Genomic DNA, 18,928 nt, shown 5'->3' on the forward strand with positions numbered 1-18,928 from the left:
TTTAATGGAACCTGTAGAAGATTTGCTATTTCTGTCATGTTTAATTATAAATAAAAAATAAAAATTAATTATAAAAAGTTAATCAAATTTAACACTCCTTTATTTAAATCAACTATTATTTTTCCATGTTCACCTAATTGCTGATATTGTGTGTAAAGTTCATTAATGCTCATTGGTAAATTCACTTGATAAAGCATAACGTTCAACTGTTGACGACTAAACCCACTGAAAATGAAAAGTTGATAGATTTGATTTAATGTTTGTGCTTAATGCTTTGAAGTATTGAACAGCCATAAAGAATGAACACTGAATGTGTCGACATTGAGTTAATAACTGATTAAAATATGATTTCTCATTTGTTATTAGTTTTGATTTCACTGCATCATCTAGAAAAATGAGTGAATGCAAAAATTCTCTATCAAAATTTGAAATAGAAAGTGTTTCAAATAATTCATCCCGTTGTTTATCAATAATTTTATCCTCTAATCCTTGCTTCTTGATTGTATTATATAATTCTTTATACATTAAAAAGTTTTTTAAATAATCTTCTGCTTCTTCTTGTGATAAATAAATAATTGGAATTTTGATTAAATGCTTTAAAGATTCAAATGTATCATCTGAAGGTGAACCTGAACGGTTGATATAAATTAACACATGTGAATAGGGGGAAGTGTTAGCAATAATGATAATTTGTTTTAATATCGTTAATGTTTTACCTTTATTTGTTTACCAATTGCTGCAGTGATTGAATTTAAGTAACATTCAGAATATGGAATTTTCATTAATTTTTCCTTAGATAGAGCATTTCTATTATCACTCAATGCTTCATTAATCATATCATCTACGTATGTATTATATACTCCTGCTAATTCTTCATAAGGGGTGGATGAATTTAAATCCATTTAATCAAAAATAAATTTATAATTTTAAACATTTCTATTCATCAATATTTCATCATATGAACTTCTATACTGTGGTGGTGTACCTGTTGGATGATATTTCAAACCTTCATCCGGTGTCCATGTCCAATATGTAGTCCTAGTAAACCAAACCTGAGGAGGATTTGTCACCTTTGAACAGTAAGTGTCATTTTCACCCTGAATGATTGGATAAGCTTTCACTTGTACTGTAACTTGTGAGTTGAAAGTTTCTAATCCATCAAAGAATATACCCGCTCCATCACGTTGAACTGGAATAGTGCATAAGAATGAAGTTTGGTCTTTCCATGTTCTAGCTAATGGCGTGCCATCATCTCATTCAGTGGTCTAGTTAATGAGTCCTCGTATTCTTCTGTGCATTCATTCACTCCATCTAAATCAGAAGCTTGAAGCATACGTGTAAAGAATATGTCGCCCACTGTGGTCATCGCTTGATCGGGGAAGTTTCTGGAATCTATAGTGACCTGAAGACCTCGAAGCATTGGATTTTCTAAAACCGTTCTTTGCATTGCATTCTTCGGAAATGTTAACACAACATCTGTAACATTATGAAGAGCGTATGAGAAATCTGAGCTAATACCTTCAGGAGTGATGCAACCTCCATTTAGTGAACGAACGTCAATATGTTGAGCTGGAATCATGAATGGATCTTCCTTACTGAATAAACGTGGTATTGCTTTAACTGATTCTTCAATTAAACCGTATCCTGGTGTAATGCATTTATCCTCTAAAACTTCCATCTTTGTGCATGAAATAATAACGTCATCAACTGTTGCGTCAGCAGATGTAGCGGCTAAGCTTGTAATTAATTTGGCAGGAAGTCCGATTTGTTGGAATTTGCGATCATATTTATAAACATGATTCATAATCTTTTCATAATTTTCATCAGTTATCTTTTCATAAACGTAATTTTGTAAATCAGCAACTCTTAACGGGTCAACCTGACAAAATACTAAAGTATCCCTGAAAACATAATATTTAAGAATGATATCACCAAATGATTTAGGATAATCATCGAACGCCTGAAATGCTAACAAATCATTTACCGGAATAATCATATCAAAAGTGACATCAACTTCTTCATTTGCTTTCTTGAAAACTTCTGAAGGGTCAATATATTTACCACATACTGAGTTATCATATTTTTGAACATTATTATATAACGAATGAACAAACTTTTTAACTTTCCTTTCTGATTTTGGTTTATATGTTGCAAATGCGAAAGATTCACGGGCGCAATCCATCTGAAGATAACCGGCATCACCTCTTTCGGTTTCTACTTCTAATTGTTTAAAGCTTTGATTTGATGATTTGTAACCAACGAATAAACGCATGCATTTAAAAGCGGCATCACATGTGAAAGCTTTATTTGAAACTAGAGTTGCTTTAACTTTGCGTTTAATATATGTGTCACCTAATTGGTTCACATCATGAGCGGATTTGTAATTCTTAAATGAGTTTGTTTATCATCAAAATATGGAGCATCAGAGTCATAGCATGAACTTTCAAGTTCTCTATAATATCTTCTACCGTCATTCTTTGCGAATATTTCATTTATCTTTTCGAATGAATGAAACACATTTCCATTAATCGGTTTAGTGTTTGGCACAAATAGTTAGTCGTCATTTATTAATAAATAAAAAATCAAAATTAAAAGATGAAAATGAATTTTTAATTTTAATGAAATAATCAACTATGGCTGCGGGTATATTTAAGAAACTGTGGGATAAAGTAAAAAGGGAGCGAGTAAAGTTTGGGAAACATTGAAGAAGGGAGCAAATTGGATATTTAAGAATAAAGAAGCAATTAGTGACATTGCTGAATCAATAACACCAAAAGCTGCCCCAATAAGAGAAGTTTTAAATAAAGGAGAAAAAGTTTATCAAAGACTACAACCGATACTAAGATAAAAATAATTTTAAAATAATTTATTTTTCCACTATCTACCCCTATTTTATTAAGTATTCCTTCAGCTATTCCACCAATTGCGTTACCTGCTTGTGCTCCCATCACCGGATTACCTGCTTTAGTACCTAATACTCCACCTATGATAGTTCCTGCCGTTTTCGCTACTGGTGCCAAAAAGTTTGCAATGGGTTTAATAATCTTTTTATGAACCCAACCCGCAGCTTTCTTAATTCCATCCCATAATTTTTTAAAGAATCCTGCCGCCATTTCTGATTTAATATTAATTAAAAAATATATTTCATCACTTATATTCTAAATTTTATTTATTAATAAATGAAACCAATTTTAAAAATAAATGAAACAGAGGAGGAAGAAATAAATGAAAGTGAAAATGTTCAACAAAAAATAAACGTTGTTAAACCAATTACTGAAATAAAAATTTTTTCATCTGTTGAAGAATTTAATGACTATTATGCTAATAATAAAAAATTATTTGAAGAATTGACAACATGTAAATTGAATAAAATGTTTAAAGTTGATGGATTCAAAATTTCAAAAATAAAGGGGATGGTTAGTTTGAAATCTATTCCTCAATCAAGAATCACCTCATTAATGAAAATAGATGATTTAACAAAAAGAATAGAAGAGATTGAAGAAAGAATGAATCAAATAATTGATTTCATAAATTCAAATAATCATTAGTTTCTAATTTCTTTTACTCGTTTATGAGGTCTTTGATTATGACTTCATTGATTCCATTCAGGATTTAAACAATGTTTAATTAATCGCGGAATATCTGACATCATCTATATATAGCTTCTTTTATAAAAGATAAAAAAATAAATTATTTTAAAATTAATGTTAATTTTTTTAATGATTTATAAATAAATATATTTTAATGCATCGTCTATATATAGATGTAACAAAAAAAGTCACTAAACCCGTCATATCCTACTACTAACCTCTTTTTAACGTGTTTTGCCACGTTTCTTTATTAAGGATACCCTTACGTGTCAGATTTTTTGCGCATACAAAGAAGTCATGCTAGACATGAGCTATAAACCTGAAATTTTAGCAACATATTTAAAACTTTTTAAACTACAATATACTTTAATATTCAAGAACAAAAATATTCTTTTTAGAAATTACATAATTATTTTATGTGAAATCTATATAAAAACATATTTTGCGAGCGTAACTTTTTTCTTTATAAGCACCTTATATGACTGATAAACTGTGAAGGCACATAATTGTTAATTCATAGAGTTGATATGTTTCCAAAATTGAGAGGAAATTTGAAAATTGAATACCCTTTCAATTCAATTTTCAAAAGATATCAGCTCCTTCAATAATTGAAGGACGATTTTGATCATTTGCTCTTAAAACAAGTATGCCATGGAGAAAAAAGTTACGCTCGCAAATCTGAAATATAACTATCATATAAAAAAATTAAATTTCTAATTTTTTACTCTATAGATATTATTGGCCATTTGTGTAATGCATAAAAGTTTATGTCATATGCATACATTTGGAAGTATGGGAGACGAGGGAAATTACTTCTATGAGGCACTAGGATTTTTAAAAATTTCTCTATCGGACTCACCATTCAATTTCTCGAAAATTAAAAAAAATCAATAATAGCTAAAATGTATTATGCATAACAAATTTTAATGTTACACGGTATTTTTTGAACTTCATGACATGAATTTTCTTTATATTATTTTTTTTTTTTGGATTTTCTATGATTTATGCGATAGGCTGGAACAACATTGTAAGTGCAATGATATCATTTATAGAGAAATCTAAAACTTCAGCATTCAGAACTCGCAACCACAAAAATATTCATTTGCTAAGTAAGTAAAGTTGATTAAGTTCGACACTTAGCTTTTATACGTAAAACCAAGTGTGTATTGTTATTTCTTGTTAAATTATTGAGAAAAAAATAAATTGTAAGAGAAACGATACTGATTATTGAAATAATATTGAGGGTAGCTGCAGATTTCTTCATTAACATGCCGGAAATTTGTTAATCTTGGTTTTCTATCATAAAATCTGTCGAAGAATCTAAAAACGGAGATATGAAATAGAGATCATGTAAATCTAGAGTATCCTGTCAGAAAAATAGACTAAGCATGTAACCCTTTTTTGGTCATAAACACTTTTTACCACTTAGTCATACAGATGATCATTAAATTTAAAACGAGCACTTTTTGTCAGAATAGATTCTTTTACAAAGACAGAAGATTTTAGTATTATTTAATATTAGTGCTGTAGCAAAATTCAAAAAAACGGTGAAAATTCAGTGAATTTGTGAATTCACATTTTTTTTTCGACATTTTTCTTGATATATCCATGCACATTAAGAAAACAGCTTTGATACGCTTAAAAAAGCATATTTCATATGAAATTGTTAAAGAAATAAACAAATTTATTAAAATTGCACTTATGGGCAGTTTAGATATATAATTTATATATAACATATATACAAATCCATAGACAAAGTGCAATAACTACAATGTTGTAGAAAATTTACAGCAGAAATACTGACTTTTTGAAGGATAATAAGAATTCTTCTAAATGTTGTATTTTTATAATTTGATTGATTTTTTTTTACTATTTCATTAATCTTTTATGAATAATAATTATTTTTAATATATGTGCTATTAAATTTCAAATTTTGACTAATATATCTAAGTATCTGAACGAAACATTTAGAAAATATCATACTTACATTGAAATAGCAAGTAGAGCATATTAATAGCAAGTTTCTTGGCTTTATATCTATCATCTATTGTTGTTTGATCAAACAAAATTCACTCTATTATATGGTGTCAATTAATTAAAACAATTTTTAATAGTTATTTATTTAGTGCGAATAAGTGCAAACTCATAAATGAATAACTTAATAGTAGAAATGAATTATCTGATATAAATCTCACATTTTGTCCATCAGAAATACTTTAATTGCATACGCATAACTATTAGTAATACGTCTGGAGTGTCAATTAATAACAATCCCACAACAAGTAAAATTCAGATTTTTATTAAACTTATTTTTTCCTAAAAGTTTTCTCAAATTACTATATATACATATGTGGATAAAATAATAGTAATATTGTAAAAAATTAGATAATTTTTTTTATTTGAGAACCTCTCAAAAGTTCATTCAATTTATCAATTGTTTCAGTTTGATGTATATTCATTTCTGGAGCCTAAAACTTTAGCAATCATGACAATATCATATTCTCTTTCTAACTACGCAATGTAAGGGTATCCTTAACTCATATTTTTATTCCTTTCATATATCTTTTTTTCTAAAATTAATCAGGTTGTTCATTCCTTCTTTCAATTGTGAAATTTTTCAGAACCTTTGAATTGAATAAGTCCTCACAAAAATGTCAGACCAGTATTTTAAAGACCATTAATTGTTTCTAACTAACATGTCTTCTCACTCCAATTGCCATTCCTGCCGCTGCTGTAACATACTTATTAGTGATACTCACAACTGTCACTCTGTGATGAACCAACAAGCCAAGAATAAGGATGAAAACGAAGATTTTCCTGTTTATAAACAATCAATTAAAATTAATGATAACTCTTTCATAGAAATTGATAACATTGATTTCCTCAGGTGCAACATCCGCTGTACCAAATGTAACAATTGTCTCACTTTAACAAACAACCAAAATAGAACATTTGGAAGGTTTAAGCGTTCCAGAAGGTCTTCTGACTTCAATTTCTCTCATACCGCTTACAAATTGAACGTTTTGCCCAAATGTTTCAAATCCCTCATCGTAGATTCATCTGAAGAACAAGAAGACAATGCTGATGTTTATGATTGCAGATCGGACAATGATATCATTGATGTACCTTCTTCCCAAGCTGACTCGATTTTCGACTCCGATGAAGATGATTTTAACTACATGTTCTCGAATACGATGCCAACTTTCGTTGGATCATATGTAGAAAGTTTATTTTTAGTCAATGAGATTATAGCCTAATTGTTTTTAACAAATTTTTGGTAATTATCATTATTTTTAACTTATCTTCAGATTATTTATGTTTATAAATGTTTCTTTCGGAATCTTATGTTTTTGTTAGCCTGTTTTTTGAGTCCCAAACACTAAGGACAAATAATTTTTTTATCAAACTTCGTTAACAGCAAATTGACTGTTTATCTCTATTTAGTATATATAAAATATGAATGTAAGAGCTTTTCTGTTGATTAGCATTATTAAAAGTATAACCTCATAAGCGAATAATGAAGCAATAAATTAAATCATATAATAATTCATAATTAATGATTTAATTATGATATAAAAGGTATGTTGACATCAAATTTAAGATCTGTAAGGAAAACTAAATCTTCAAACCTTGAATCAATTCTCTCAATCTGAAAACATAAGTTTTCACTTTAGATTTTTCTAAATTATTAAATACCTTCTTCATATCTTGCTGCAAACAGTAATTAATAATGGAAAATGCAAATACGACATATTGCGAAATATTTGAAACATAAAACGAAAAAAATATTGTTTCTCACTAATTGACTACCAAAATTTATCCCTAATAGATGTTATTCTTTATTATCTGAGGATCAATACAAAACTATTTGAGGGTCAATTCAGATAAGAAAGTCATTTGCTATAGAATTATATGTTGATACTAAAATTGGTTTGCAATGTAAATATAATTATGTATTAGCTTGGATCCAATTATACCCCATAAATAGTTTCGTGTAAGAATTTGAGGATTCCTTTAATTATTAGTAATTTTAAAACAATAAAGCTAAAACATAAGAAATTCAGCAATGTCTATCAGCATATTCACATTTTATTATTATTTTATCATTAATTTATGGGAATATTTCAATAAAAAAAATAAACATAATTGTTTTGTGTGATTCATACTTTTTCTCAATGTATGAATCAAAGCATGTATTAACAGGAAAATTCGACTCAAATATAATTTTAGGGATCGTGATATTTTTCTCAAGTTTCAAAAATAAGTATCTCCTTAAACACTCCAAAAAGAAACTAAGGACTGTAAATTATTTCCATCATCATTTCTTGCTTTATAATTCGAAAAAAAAAATTATTTGTTAACATCCATGATTTTGTGATAGTAGAAATGAATAGAAATGAGTACACAATTATGATCAGTAGGATGGAGCTTGTTAATATTCTGAATATATAAGATCAATTAAAAACATTTTGCATATTTCTGTTTTCATTCGTTTGACCCTAGCTGGAACATGACTTTATCAATTTGGTTGTATGACTATGACTAGAAATTTGCTGTGATCTTCTAAAAAAGCAAGAAAAAATTTTTTTGTCTACGAAATCTACAAAAAAAATATTTTGAATGAAAAATAATCGCACTGGTTGTTTAAAAATTATGGCAGAGAATCCATTTGCATATGATGGATATGATCAGGCTGAGCTTCCTGAGTTCTCAACTGAACCACCTGCACATCAAACAAATACTACACATTCAATTACGTCAAATCCTCAATTATCAAAAAAGGCAAAATTAGAACAACTCAAAGCACGCGAAGCAGAGCTTTTAAAGAAGCAAGATCAACTTAAGGTTCAAGCAGCAGAAGTTACACTCGTACCAAATTGGCCTTCTTTCTATCCAATTGTTAGATACAATATTGATAACGATTTAAGTGCATCAGCAAAGCCTACCGTACAAAATGCTTTTTATGGACTTGTTTCTATAAGTATTGCTTGCTTTGTAAACGTTTTAGCAGTACTTTTAGTTACAGGCTTAAGTCAGTACTCTAAAACATCAGCTTTAGTATTTGCCATCATCCAAGGATTCGCTACTGTCTATGTTGGCTTGAATTTTTCATATATGGGAATATATGAAGCTTGCAAGAGACGTGACGTGCCTTTCAGATGGACAATCTACCAGTTTTGTTTCGTAGGATGGTGTGGCTACCGTACTGTTGGATTTCCAAACAGTGGATCTGTTGGTTTTGCAGTATTATTAGATTTAATCGCGAACAACTCAAAAGGACTTTCCAAATTTATAGCTTTTATTAATTCTGCGCTCTCTGCTGTTGCTTTATACTTCGAAATTAGAGCGATGGTCGAAGCTCAAAAATACCAAAAGGTTTCTGGAAGAGTTGACGAAGTCGCCTTAAATCCAGCTGAAACCGTCTAAGTTATTTTATTTGTTTCGAATGTTAAAAATATTTTTTTGTATTTTTGCGATTTTTCATAACTATTTATCTATAAAGAGCTTTTAATATCATAGGATGTTTGAATGTGATATGGAAAATATTGCAAAACTTATAAATTCGGCAAAATCTAATCGACTTTTCGAGAACTATTAAAGTTTGAGAATTTTAATCAACAATAAAATATTTTCAAGCTAAAATAGATGATATTGTATGATATCATTTCTTGTAATTCCATACTCTAAATTCCAAAAAAAATCTTGTTTTTAAAATTTTCATGATAATTTTGTAATTTTTGATAATCATTTTTTGAATTTTGAAAAAAATTTGGAAAAATTCGAAGATGTCATTTTAAAGAATAACAAATAGTATGTCTAATTTACATCGAAAAATTGCTTTTACTTACATTTTGATTTTTATGAATTTTAATTCATAAATTTCATAACACCATTTTGCTTTACATTAGTTATTCTGGTGTTTTCAAATTCAGAGTCAACTCTTTTGGAAAATATCGAATCAATATCGTCTGAAAACTAAATGAAGAGTAATGATTCATATGAAAGTAATAAACATTTTTAAAAGTAAAGTAAATAATAAATGACAGAAAAAAAAGTTAAATTATTTCTTTGAAAAGTTGAAGAACTTTTCAATATCCTTCTTGAAATCGAATTTCTTTGCAGTCTTGTGATCGGCGGTCCAGCACTGGTTTGCGAATTCGAGAACAGATTTAATATCTGTAATTTCTAAGTTTTGTAGAGCTGAAATTGTAGTTCCGTAGTCGCCTCTTACGAGTCTGCTTGATACACTTTTGACGTGTCCGATACCTACGTAGTAAATAAATAAGACTAATTGGTCGAAATGAGCGAATAAAGCATCCCAAATTGCCAAAAGAGAAGGCAAATCATGTTCCTGTGAGAACATCAGGTTGAACCAACGATAGCAGTATAACAGTGGGTGTAAGTTCAAGCCTTCTATGATAGAGGCTTCATTTGGAAGATGCTTCTTCATAAGGTTAACAAAATCGTTCAATTTGTGTAGGATAATGGATGAATGATCTGTGGTAGTGTATAAATCGCAGATTTCGGTTTTTGTAAGAAGCTCTTGTAAACAATGGAATGAAAGAGCTTCAACAGTCTCCATACTGTTATCGAACAAAGTTTCTTTGGCATGGAGTAGCACATAATAGAAAGGAGGAAGGAGTTCGTTAAAACCTTGCATATAACCTAATCCTCTATGGAAAGAAGAGAATGTATACAATATACGTTCTAAGCGGCGAGCATGAACTCCAAATTGGAATATGTTTTCGTCCTCAGGGTTTGGAGTTGCGTTTGGAATCGGTTCAGGAGGGAAGAAAAATATAGTTCTGCCTGTACGAACAATATCACCGTGAACAATAGTCATCAGTGACTTATTTTGTAGATTGAAATTATCAGCACACATTTGATTAGGCATGTGTTTAGTGTGCCAATCCTTTAATTCATCGGGAACAAGTGACCAATACTCAGCAACAAGATTTTTCTTCGTCTCTGGCCATAAACTTGGATTCATAGGATATATACCTAGCATAGCTAACCAAGCATATGCGCGATCTTCTGGTGGAAGTCCATCTAAAGAATGCGAAGATATTTGACGGATCTCATCAATTGCTATTAATTCTCTATCAAATGATGAATGCATCAAAGGCATGATCTTAAATTCAACTTCCTTGGTGTTCATTTTACTTTACGTGACGGTTGTTGGATGACAAAAACTTCCTCATTTATTGAATATTATATAAGGATTATTTTTCACATCCAAAATTTCTAATCCAACTAAAAAGTGACATTTCAAATACTGCCATCAATTTCATGATCTATTCTATTTTAATTTTTAAAGTCATTCTTTATACGTTCAATTTTCATCTTCTAAAATTATGATAGTTACAATTTTGACTTTTGATCTCTTTATTTGATCTGAAATTCCATCCCAACAGTAAGAAAAACAGAGTAGTACACTCAGAAATAACTATTTCGCATATTATGCACGATATTTTTTAAATTTAATTTCATAATTCTTTTTTTATAATATTTAGAGTAATAATTATAAACCTAAAGATCCTCCAAAACATTATACAACGTAGCAAAAACATTAAATAAATATAATATTTAAGCATAACATGAATATCAAACAATTTTATTCCTTAAAAAGGTCACGAATTTCCTGCAGTTTAGCAGTAATCTTAGTTGATCTAACCTTAGTTGTTCTTGGTGTTGAGCGGCTTGTTGTCACATCAGATGTTGGAATTGGCTTCATATCAAATGAAATATGGAATTCATAAGGGAATTGAAGCTTCTCCATTAAATCTGATATGGTGTCATTAGTATCTACAACATTTTCTTTCATCTTTGTGAGAGATTCATCAAATTCTATGAGACCATCGATCAAATCTCGTATTTGCTTTGTTTTTATAAGAACATTGCTTTTGTCTCTTGCTAACTCAGCGCTTTTCAAGCTGAATGGCTGTGGAAGAGGCTTAATTACGGCTTCAACAGCATCAATAATTTTTATGCACCTAGAAGCATAATCATGTATTGAAAATTTGCTAGAAGGTGGTAGCTCCCTCATAGAAATGAGAAGAGTTTCCCTTTTGTAACTTCCTAATTCTTCATCAATCCATTTTTTCTGAGATTCAAGGTAGCTATCCTCTATTGAAGTTACACGAACAAGAGAGAATACGCTTTCAAGTAATTCAGTCAATTCAACAAGATAACCATGTAAAATTTTAACCAAAGGGATAATTCCTTTTAATGTAGTACGATTCATTAGTTGAACAAAAGATATCCAATTTTCTACAAATTCCTTGCCCGATTTTGAGAGTGCTCCAGAAAACGGAATCTTACTTTGAATTTCTGCGTAAGAAAGATTGAAATGGTTTTTAGCCATGCTTGCAAATGCTCTGAATGTTGTGTTTACATGACCAAATTGGTAAAGTAACTGATCATTTGTCGTTTCAACTTTACATGTAGCGACAAACATCCTAAACGCGTTACAAAACAATTCAAATCTTTCAATAGCGGGGTTGAGATACAAGAATATCGGATGTTCATTATGATATACCTTTTGTACACGGGCAGATCTACATTGTGATTGAGATCTTTGCGCCATTGTTCGACTTGAAGAGGTGAAAAAAGTTCTTTGGCTATTAGGATGCGGAACTGACTTAACCATAGTAATATCTATCTTTGGTAGTTGTATCTGAGTCTTCATAATATTTCAAAAAGTGACAATCGATAAAATTTCGTCACTTTTTGTAGAATTTTGAGCAAATTGGAACTTTCCACTCGTTGCGAAGATCAAATCAAATAGATAATATTTACGATCCTAGTGAGCATGTACACTTAATGAAATTATCATGGCTATTGAAGAGTATGAATTTCTTAATCGAATTTAAAACTTCTCAATCAAATGCGAAACATGGCAAACGAACACTAATCAAAGCACGATTTGTGTATAAACTTTTGATTTTAGGCTAAATTTTAAAATATAATTGTTTTCTCATTGAAATATTCGATTGTCATCTATACCAACATATTAGAAAAAGGAATTATAGTTCACGGGATAAATATTAATAATTTAAATTAGTAATAATTTAAAAATATATAAAATAAAAAACATTATGGGATGGAGCAACTTCGGATGCTAACATATTTTGAACTTTCTGATAGCAGTCGCTTTCATATTCTCTTGCCTTCTTCAGGTCGATGTCAAACCAAGAAGGAGCTGTTAAAACCATTCTCTGGTGAGAGTTTGCGTATATATTTGGCATAAACTGCTTGCCAATGAATTCCTCAGTGGGACCACCGATTGCAAATATGTCAATATTGATTCGGATTATCTTTCTTGCGATAACCATTGGTCCCTTGTATTCCTTTACCCACTCTGGTAAAGTGTCTTTATTGTTTACAGTGGCTTTTGGCAATTTTTCAATATTTGCCTGAGGACATTCAAATTCACCAACTTTTACACCTTCTTCTTCAGTTGGCCAGTTAACAATGTCAATATAATGGATTTCTCTTTTAGCAAGCTCTTCCTTTGTATATAATTCTGCATCATTCTTGATGAGATTTTCTTCATTGTTTTGGAATTCTGAAACAACTGTTGTAACCGTCATGTTCAATGTCTTCTCATTATCTTTTAGTACGAAATGAGAATGTTGATATGGGAATTGGTCATAACAGTCTTCAACTAAAGTTGATAATGTGTTTGGAAGTACCCATCTTAAAGCAGATGGCAATTTGTTTGCAAAACTGTATATATACTGAGAGTACAATGCATCCTTTTCATTATACTTCCTCATTTCACTTGAAGTTCTTTCAATTCCTTCCTTATCATTTGAATCTTCAAGTGTTTTCTTTGCTACAGCATATATTTGAGCTATTTGATACTGTTGTACTGTCATTGGAACAATAACACGCCATTCAATGATCCTCATTTCCTAAAAAAATAAAGTAAAGTCAAGGAAAATTTTTTCTTTCAAAACTTCATCGTCAAAATTTAATACAAGTCCTTCTATTTTTTATACCATAATATCATATGAGATCTAATTAAAGGGACATGCGATTTTTTATATAATATGTCAAATTTCAACTTTTCACTGGAATCTAAACTTTACAATTATCAAAAAATTTGGATTATAAGAAATTAAATTTTGTTCATCATGTTACAAATAATGGAAATACATATGTTTGACTTTCAATAGTTGCGACTACTTTTTCATTCAATCCAATTATAAACTATTCAAATTAAATCAATGCATAAAATATTGGTTAATCCCAAATTTTAAAATAAAGGTCTTATATGCAAATTAACAAAGTTTATTTGGTCAGATATACAAAATCAAAATTGTTATAAACCGAAAATAGATTTTTTCGGTTTTCTCTTCAAATAATTGAAAGAATGATACTATTATAGGTTTATTATATTATATAGCATATAATCATGCTATAGCCGAAAATTATAAGTTTTGAGAAGATTGAATATAACACAAATAAATTTGAATGTAAGTTAAATTGCTTGTTGTTTTTAATAGCTATTTAATGAGAAATCCAATATTGCAAAATTCAAATTGAATGATTGAAAGAACAGAAAAAGTCATTCTTTTCAATTTCGAATATGTTTCATTGTATTTATAATTATATGGCAAATAAGATATTTACACTTGATTTTTGAAGGAAAATTCACAAAATTGAATAAATTCAAATAATTTTTATTCAAAAATAAACTAGTTATTTGAGTTTAATACTAATTATCTATTCAAACTACAAAGTTTGTAATTTAAAATATTTTGTGAGATCAGATTGAATTAATTCAAGGTTCTTTTCAATTAATATTAATGACCATATTACGCATTTTCGAACATTCTAAACCAAATATATAAAAATGGGAGACGAATGTTAAATTTGCTAGACATGGGGGAGTTGTCTGCAAAGTTTTAGCTCTTATCTCTAACAAAAAATTAATTTTTAAAAAAATGACCGAATACGTTTCACAGCGAGAAAAAAATAAAAGGCAAGATAGAATTTTCTAGACATAAAGAAGTTGTTTACCGAGTTTTAGCTCTTATCTCTAACAAAAAATTAATTTTTTAAAAAAATGACCGAATACGTTTCACAGCGAGAAAAAAATAAAAGGCAAGATAGAATTTTCTAGACATAAAGAAGTTGTCTACCAAGTGTCAGCTGTTACTTCTTCTCAATACTGATATAAAATAAAAATCTTTATTATTTATTTAACCTTTATTGTTTCATTAAACTTCATTTATTTTATATTATAGTTTTATTCTTTTAGCTACTTGTAAAATAATCTAATTTTATATCATCATTTTACCGGATTATTCTTCAGTACATCAATTGTGTATCTAAAATAATATCATTATCCTTATTCTGTTTTTTCCAAAATTCTTTTAAATATCTTTTTTGGTTAGATTACTTTATACTTTTTACTTTTATTTTTTAATTTCAAAAAAAAATTTGGTGATTGTTCTATTCTGTTACAATGTGCATTATCATATTCTAATGAATTATTCATTACATACATTTAAAAAAACTTGTTAAAAATGAAATTAAAAAATTATGTTTATTATTACGCTGTGAATGTGTCAACAGCGGTCATGCCTGTATCTGTATCCAATATTTGCCACAACCTTTCTGTATCTGCATTTGTGTATTTCGGTTTCAGCTGATACATTTGATTTGGCGTGTAATTTGTTCCAATTAATGGATTAATTGGGAGATCTTCATGCGGTGTGTTATTATTGTACTCCCAAATAAAGGCAGGAATAGCCTGAATGCTTTGGCAGCGCTCCAATGTCGGCCAGAATCTCTCAATCTTCCCATTTTGGTAGGGAGAAGTTAGTATGGTTATGTTGGGTATGGTGGCACTGCGTTTCACCTTACCCAAGTTAACCTTAAATATTTACAAAACCAGTAACGTATATTTTACAACACAAAACGACAACACTCACTTAACCTTAAATATTTACAAAACCGCCAACCACTTCACTAACGAGCTCACCAACATTTTCACTAACGACTTCACTAATGAAAAAATAAACGTTCTCACTATCGTTCTCACTATCGTTCTCACTAACGACTTCACTAATGTTCTCATAAATTTTCCTCAATATCTTCATCATCAGTGTTAACCCTATTGTAGTCATACTTGAAGCCATAAACTTTCTCTAACTTCTTAACGTACAATTTACATAACTTACCTTCGTCATCGTATGGTTTAATGATATAACTATTTCTATCTTTATAAACAGTCAATGAAAAGTCAACTGGTCTCGGATGTATTTGAAAGAACATGTTATGCTCAGGAAGGAAGAATAAATGTTTAAATGTATGTTTGTTATATTTTTCGATTTGTATGAGTTGCTTTTGTTCTGTCATTTACATCCAAATAAAAATTTTCAGTAAACTTAAAAATAAAATATAAAAATAAACGTTGTCAGAGGTGAAAAATAAATTTAGGTGAAGTGGTGAGATGTCACCTGTTTTTTCACCTGTTTTCTCACCTCTTGAATTCATTACTTTATAACTCTCTTCCTTTCTCCAACTCTTCTAACTTCTTCTTAAGTTCAGCAATGTTGTCCTCATGAAGTTTAATCTTTCTCAAAATTCCTTCTTTATCTAATGGTTGCTTTATCTTTCTAAACTGAACTCTACCATCCTTCATAGTATGAATGTAAAAACCTTCTGGAATAGTTCCTGATTTAATGTATTCTACCAAAAACTTTTGTTTCATTGCTTCAGTGACTTTAGTCGTCATTTCAATCAAATAAAAATTTTAATATTAAATAAAAATAACGTTATTTTTTCAGTAAGGAAACGCAGGAGTTTTACGATTTATTTGAGGCGTGGGTTCTGGTTTAAATGTTGGAGTCGGTTTAGGAGTTGACTTTTGAACAGGAGTTTGTACTTCCATAGGTTCAGGAGTTATTGAAGGTTTTGCTTGTGAAGGCGTTGGTTTTGGCGAATGTGTTGGAGTTTGTTTAACTTCAGCTACTTCAGTATTATTTATAACATTTGCTTTATTTCTTTTCAACATCATAACTGCTCCTGCTGTAGCTAGCAAACCTAGTGGGAGACCATATCTTATATAAGGACTTGACCAAATGCTATTTTTGACAGGAGCTGGTGGAACACCTAACCTTGGTGAAACTGCTCTTTGCCATTGTGCAGCTCGTAAGAAATATTCAATAGGTGCTCCATAATCGTTTGGTAAAGTTTGTTTCACAGATGGTGAAGGTTCACGAGAGCTTGATGAAGAACTCATTTATAAGCTTTAAAAATAAACGTTCATCCTTTATTCCTCACTGTCGTCCGCTGCTAAGTTATAGTCATCTAATCTTATTATGGGGATGCCTGACTGTCTTACTTGTATTGCAAAGCAACAATCCCTCATAAATCCAATAAGTGGCTTTGGTACGTTTTCAGTTGCTAGTTCAATAGGTCCTTTAACAGACAATTTGTATGTTATTGGAGCAGTAGATGTTTGACCTTGCTGGAAGCAAAAGTCCACTTCTGTTGGAAAACCACATAAGAAATGTGTGTTGTCATAGCTATCCCATTTATGTTCCACACTACCATCATCCACCAATGACCTCATAACATCTTCATTAAATCCTATCATATCATTGTTTGTATTGCAAGCGTTCGCAACCATTTCATAAAATACAGGTCCATATGATTTTTCAGGTTCTGCAGGCATATTTCCATAAGCTCCCATGGAAAGCTGAAGATATTTAAACTTAGGGTTCTCAAAATTAACATAATAGTTGTCTTTCTTTCTAAATAGTGCCCAAATACTTTTAACATTAATAGGCGTATAAGCTGCTGTAAATGTTGCACTTGAACTATCTGTATTCTTTGAGAATGAACCGTCCATAGGAATCCAATCCATAACTTTAACAGGAAAACATAAAGCCTCGTTTGTATAATGTTCTACAAGTTCTGTATAAATGTTAGGGTCTAAAGAGAATGACTTTGGATGAATGAAACATTCATTAAAATCCATCTTTGTTCGAAATAGTTGCTGGGTTACAGTTGTAATAGTAACTGTTCCACTAGCTTCTACTGCCTTCGTTATCATAGTGAATGGTTCATTCCATGGAACAAATTTATTTGTCGGTGGATTTGAATCTGAAGCAAATGCAACTTTAAGAGTTGGATTGAAAGCAATGATATCATTTACAGATATAGATGTGCATTGTAAGGCGTCGCTACTGAACTTTACTTTAAGCTGAATGTTTCCTGCAAAAGCTGGAATAAATCGAATAGCTTCTAATGGAAGGAATCTTCTAACAGGAATTCTTAAACGAAGCTTAAAATCAAATGATTTTCCTGCTGTAATTGGACCACTAACAATTTGTCCTGTTCTGCATGTTCCCGAATGACTCCATACATCTTCATGTCGAGTCTTTGAGAAAACATCTACTTTCTTTATTTGTTCGGTAGTTTGTGAGTTTGAAGTTATATATGCTTCTTCTCTTGCGTTGTCTTGAGAATATACGATACGACCATTTGCAAGGATTTGATATCCAGCAACTGCATAGAAAGCGTCATCGAAACCAATCCAAAATCCTGGTGGGTTTGTTTTATTGGAACCTGAACCAATTTCTTTATCTACAATAAATTGACCTTCCATTTTATACGTAATGAATGTATTGTAAAGGTCCAACATATTTTCACCAGGAGGTGAGAGATTGAATGTTACCCATGTGTTATCTTTAGCAGTTCCAGGTTGTGATGGAATCTTTGCGTCAGAATATTTTCTATTAGTGTCACCAATTTGAACTGCATTGTCTATGATATCGAAATATGAGCGAATCTGATGAATATGCTCTGCTGGAGTAAATTCGTTTAGCTGTTCGTTCTGCATGTATTTACTTCAGATAAAAATATCTATTTACTTCATTATTCTCACTCTTCTTCTTGGTATTCGTGGTGGAAGTTGTTTCTTGACATTTTCAATGAACTGTACATTCTCTTTTGTCTCAACTTCTTTCACTGGCGGGTCAGGGTTCTTTGACTCGGTTTGTTTTTCAATGAAATTCACGAACTTTGCAATAAGCTCTTGGTTCGTTATTGAAAGTACATCTGGCTTCTTTTCTTCTGGTTCTATTGACTTTTCAGTTTGAACAGAAGGTTTTATATGGGCTTCGTGGACTTCACCCTTGCCATGCACCTTAATGTTGTCGCTCTCTGCATTCGCTAATGGAACCTTTCTTTTTCTTACGTATATTTTACCATCTTTACTCTGACTTACGTAATAGAAAGGATGTTGTATTCCTCTTGCGTCATTTAATATAATAGACTCTCGCTCTGATTTTGACAAGCTCATTTTACATCGGTTA

The 18,928-nt window shown here is 30.4% G+C and overlaps 8 protein-coding genes and 2 pseudogenes across 10 annotated transcripts, besides 4 other annotated features; 3 read left to right on the forward strand and 7 right to left on the reverse strand.

The window, feature by feature from the left end:
• Nucleotides 1–776: part of a mobile genetic element that runs on past the window's edge.
• A 150-nt stretch (nt 777–926) lies between these two features.
• Nucleotides 927–2,272, reverse strand: TVAGG3_0695300 (annotated as a pseudogene). The gene has a single exon. A coding segment is annotated over exon 1 (1,346 nt).
• Nucleotides 2,273–2,633: 361 nt separating this feature from the next.
• Nucleotides 2,634–2,848, forward strand: TVAGG3_0695310 (annotated as a pseudogene). Its single transcript has one exon. A coding segment is annotated over exon 1 (215 nt).
• Nucleotides 2,849–6,275: 3,427 nt separating this feature from the next.
• On the forward strand, nt 6,276–6,930 carry TVAGG3_0695320 (uncharacterized protein; the record flags this gene model as incomplete). The annotated part of the gene is made up of 1 exon (XM_001329341.1): nt 6,287–6,847. The coding sequence occupies one exon, from the start codon at nt 6,287–6,289 to the stop codon at nt 6,845–6,847; it is 561 nt and encodes a 186-aa protein (XP_001329376.1).
• A 1,306-nt stretch (nt 6,931–8,236) lies between these two features.
• On the forward strand, nt 8,237–9,157 carry TVAGG3_0695330 (protein transport; the record flags this gene model as incomplete). The annotated part of the gene is made up of 1 exon (XM_001329342.1): nt 8,244–9,017. The coding sequence occupies one exon, from the start codon at nt 8,244–8,246 to the stop codon at nt 9,015–9,017; it is 774 nt and encodes a 257-aa protein (XP_001329377.1).
• Nucleotides 9,158–9,467: 310 nt separating this feature from the next.
• On the reverse strand, nt 9,468–10,864 carry TVAGG3_0695340 (regulation of vesicle fusion; the record flags this gene model as incomplete). Its single annotated transcript, XM_001329343.1, has 1 exon — nt 9,652–10,749. One exon carries the CDS (start codon nt 10,747–10,749, stop codon nt 9,652–9,654), a length of 1,098 nt encoding a protein of 365 aa, XP_001329378.1.
• Nucleotides 10,865–11,013: 149 nt separating this feature from the next.
• Nucleotides 11,014–12,279, reverse strand: TVAGG3_0695350 (uncharacterized protein; the record flags this gene model as incomplete). The annotated part of the gene is made up of 1 exon (XM_001329344.1): nt 11,206–12,279. The coding sequence occupies one exon, from the start codon at nt 12,277–12,279 to the stop codon at nt 11,206–11,208; it is 1,074 nt and encodes a 357-aa protein (XP_001329379.1).
• A 345-nt stretch (nt 12,280–12,624) lies between these two features.
• Nucleotides 12,625–13,639, reverse strand: TVAGG3_0695360 (phosphatidylinositol transporter protein; the record flags this gene model as incomplete). The annotated part of the gene is made up of 1 exon (XM_001329345.2): nt 12,662–13,504. The coding sequence occupies one exon, from the start codon at nt 13,502–13,504 to the stop codon at nt 12,662–12,664; it is 843 nt and encodes a 280-aa protein (XP_001329380.1).
• Nucleotides 13,640–13,917: 278 nt separating this feature from the next.
• Nucleotides 13,918–14,757: a mobile genetic element.
• A 105-nt stretch (nt 14,758–14,862) lies between these two features.
• Nucleotides 14,863–14,891: a mobile genetic element.
• A 529-nt stretch (nt 14,892–15,420) lies between these two features.
• Nucleotides 15,421–18,928: part of a mobile genetic element that runs on past the window's edge.
• TVAGG3_0695400 (uncharacterized protein) lies at nt 16,390–16,848 on the reverse strand (the record flags this gene model as incomplete). Its single annotated transcript, XM_001329347.1, has 1 exon — nt 16,390–16,848. The coding sequence occupies one exon, from the start codon at nt 16,846–16,848 to the stop codon at nt 16,390–16,392; it is 459 nt and encodes a 152-aa protein (XP_001329382.1).
• On the reverse strand, nt 16,879–18,453 carry TVAGG3_0695410 (uncharacterized protein; the record flags this gene model as incomplete). Its single annotated transcript, XM_051243185.1, has 1 exon — nt 16,879–18,453. The coding sequence occupies one exon, from the start codon at nt 18,451–18,453 to the stop codon at nt 16,879–16,881; it is 1,575 nt and encodes a 524-aa protein (XP_051089772.1).
• On the reverse strand, nt 18,481–18,915 carry TVAGG3_0695420 (uncharacterized protein; the record flags this gene model as incomplete). The annotated part of the gene is made up of 1 exon (XM_051243186.1): nt 18,481–18,915. The coding sequence occupies one exon, from the start codon at nt 18,913–18,915 to the stop codon at nt 18,481–18,483; it is 435 nt and encodes a 144-aa protein (XP_051089773.1).

This window comes from Trichomonas vaginalis, chromosome III (assembly GCF_026262505.1).
Source record: "Trichomonas vaginalis G3 chromosome III, whole genome shotgun sequence".
NCBI classification, from domain to species: Eukaryota; Parabasalia; order Trichomonadida; family Trichomonadidae; genus Trichomonas; species Trichomonas vaginalis.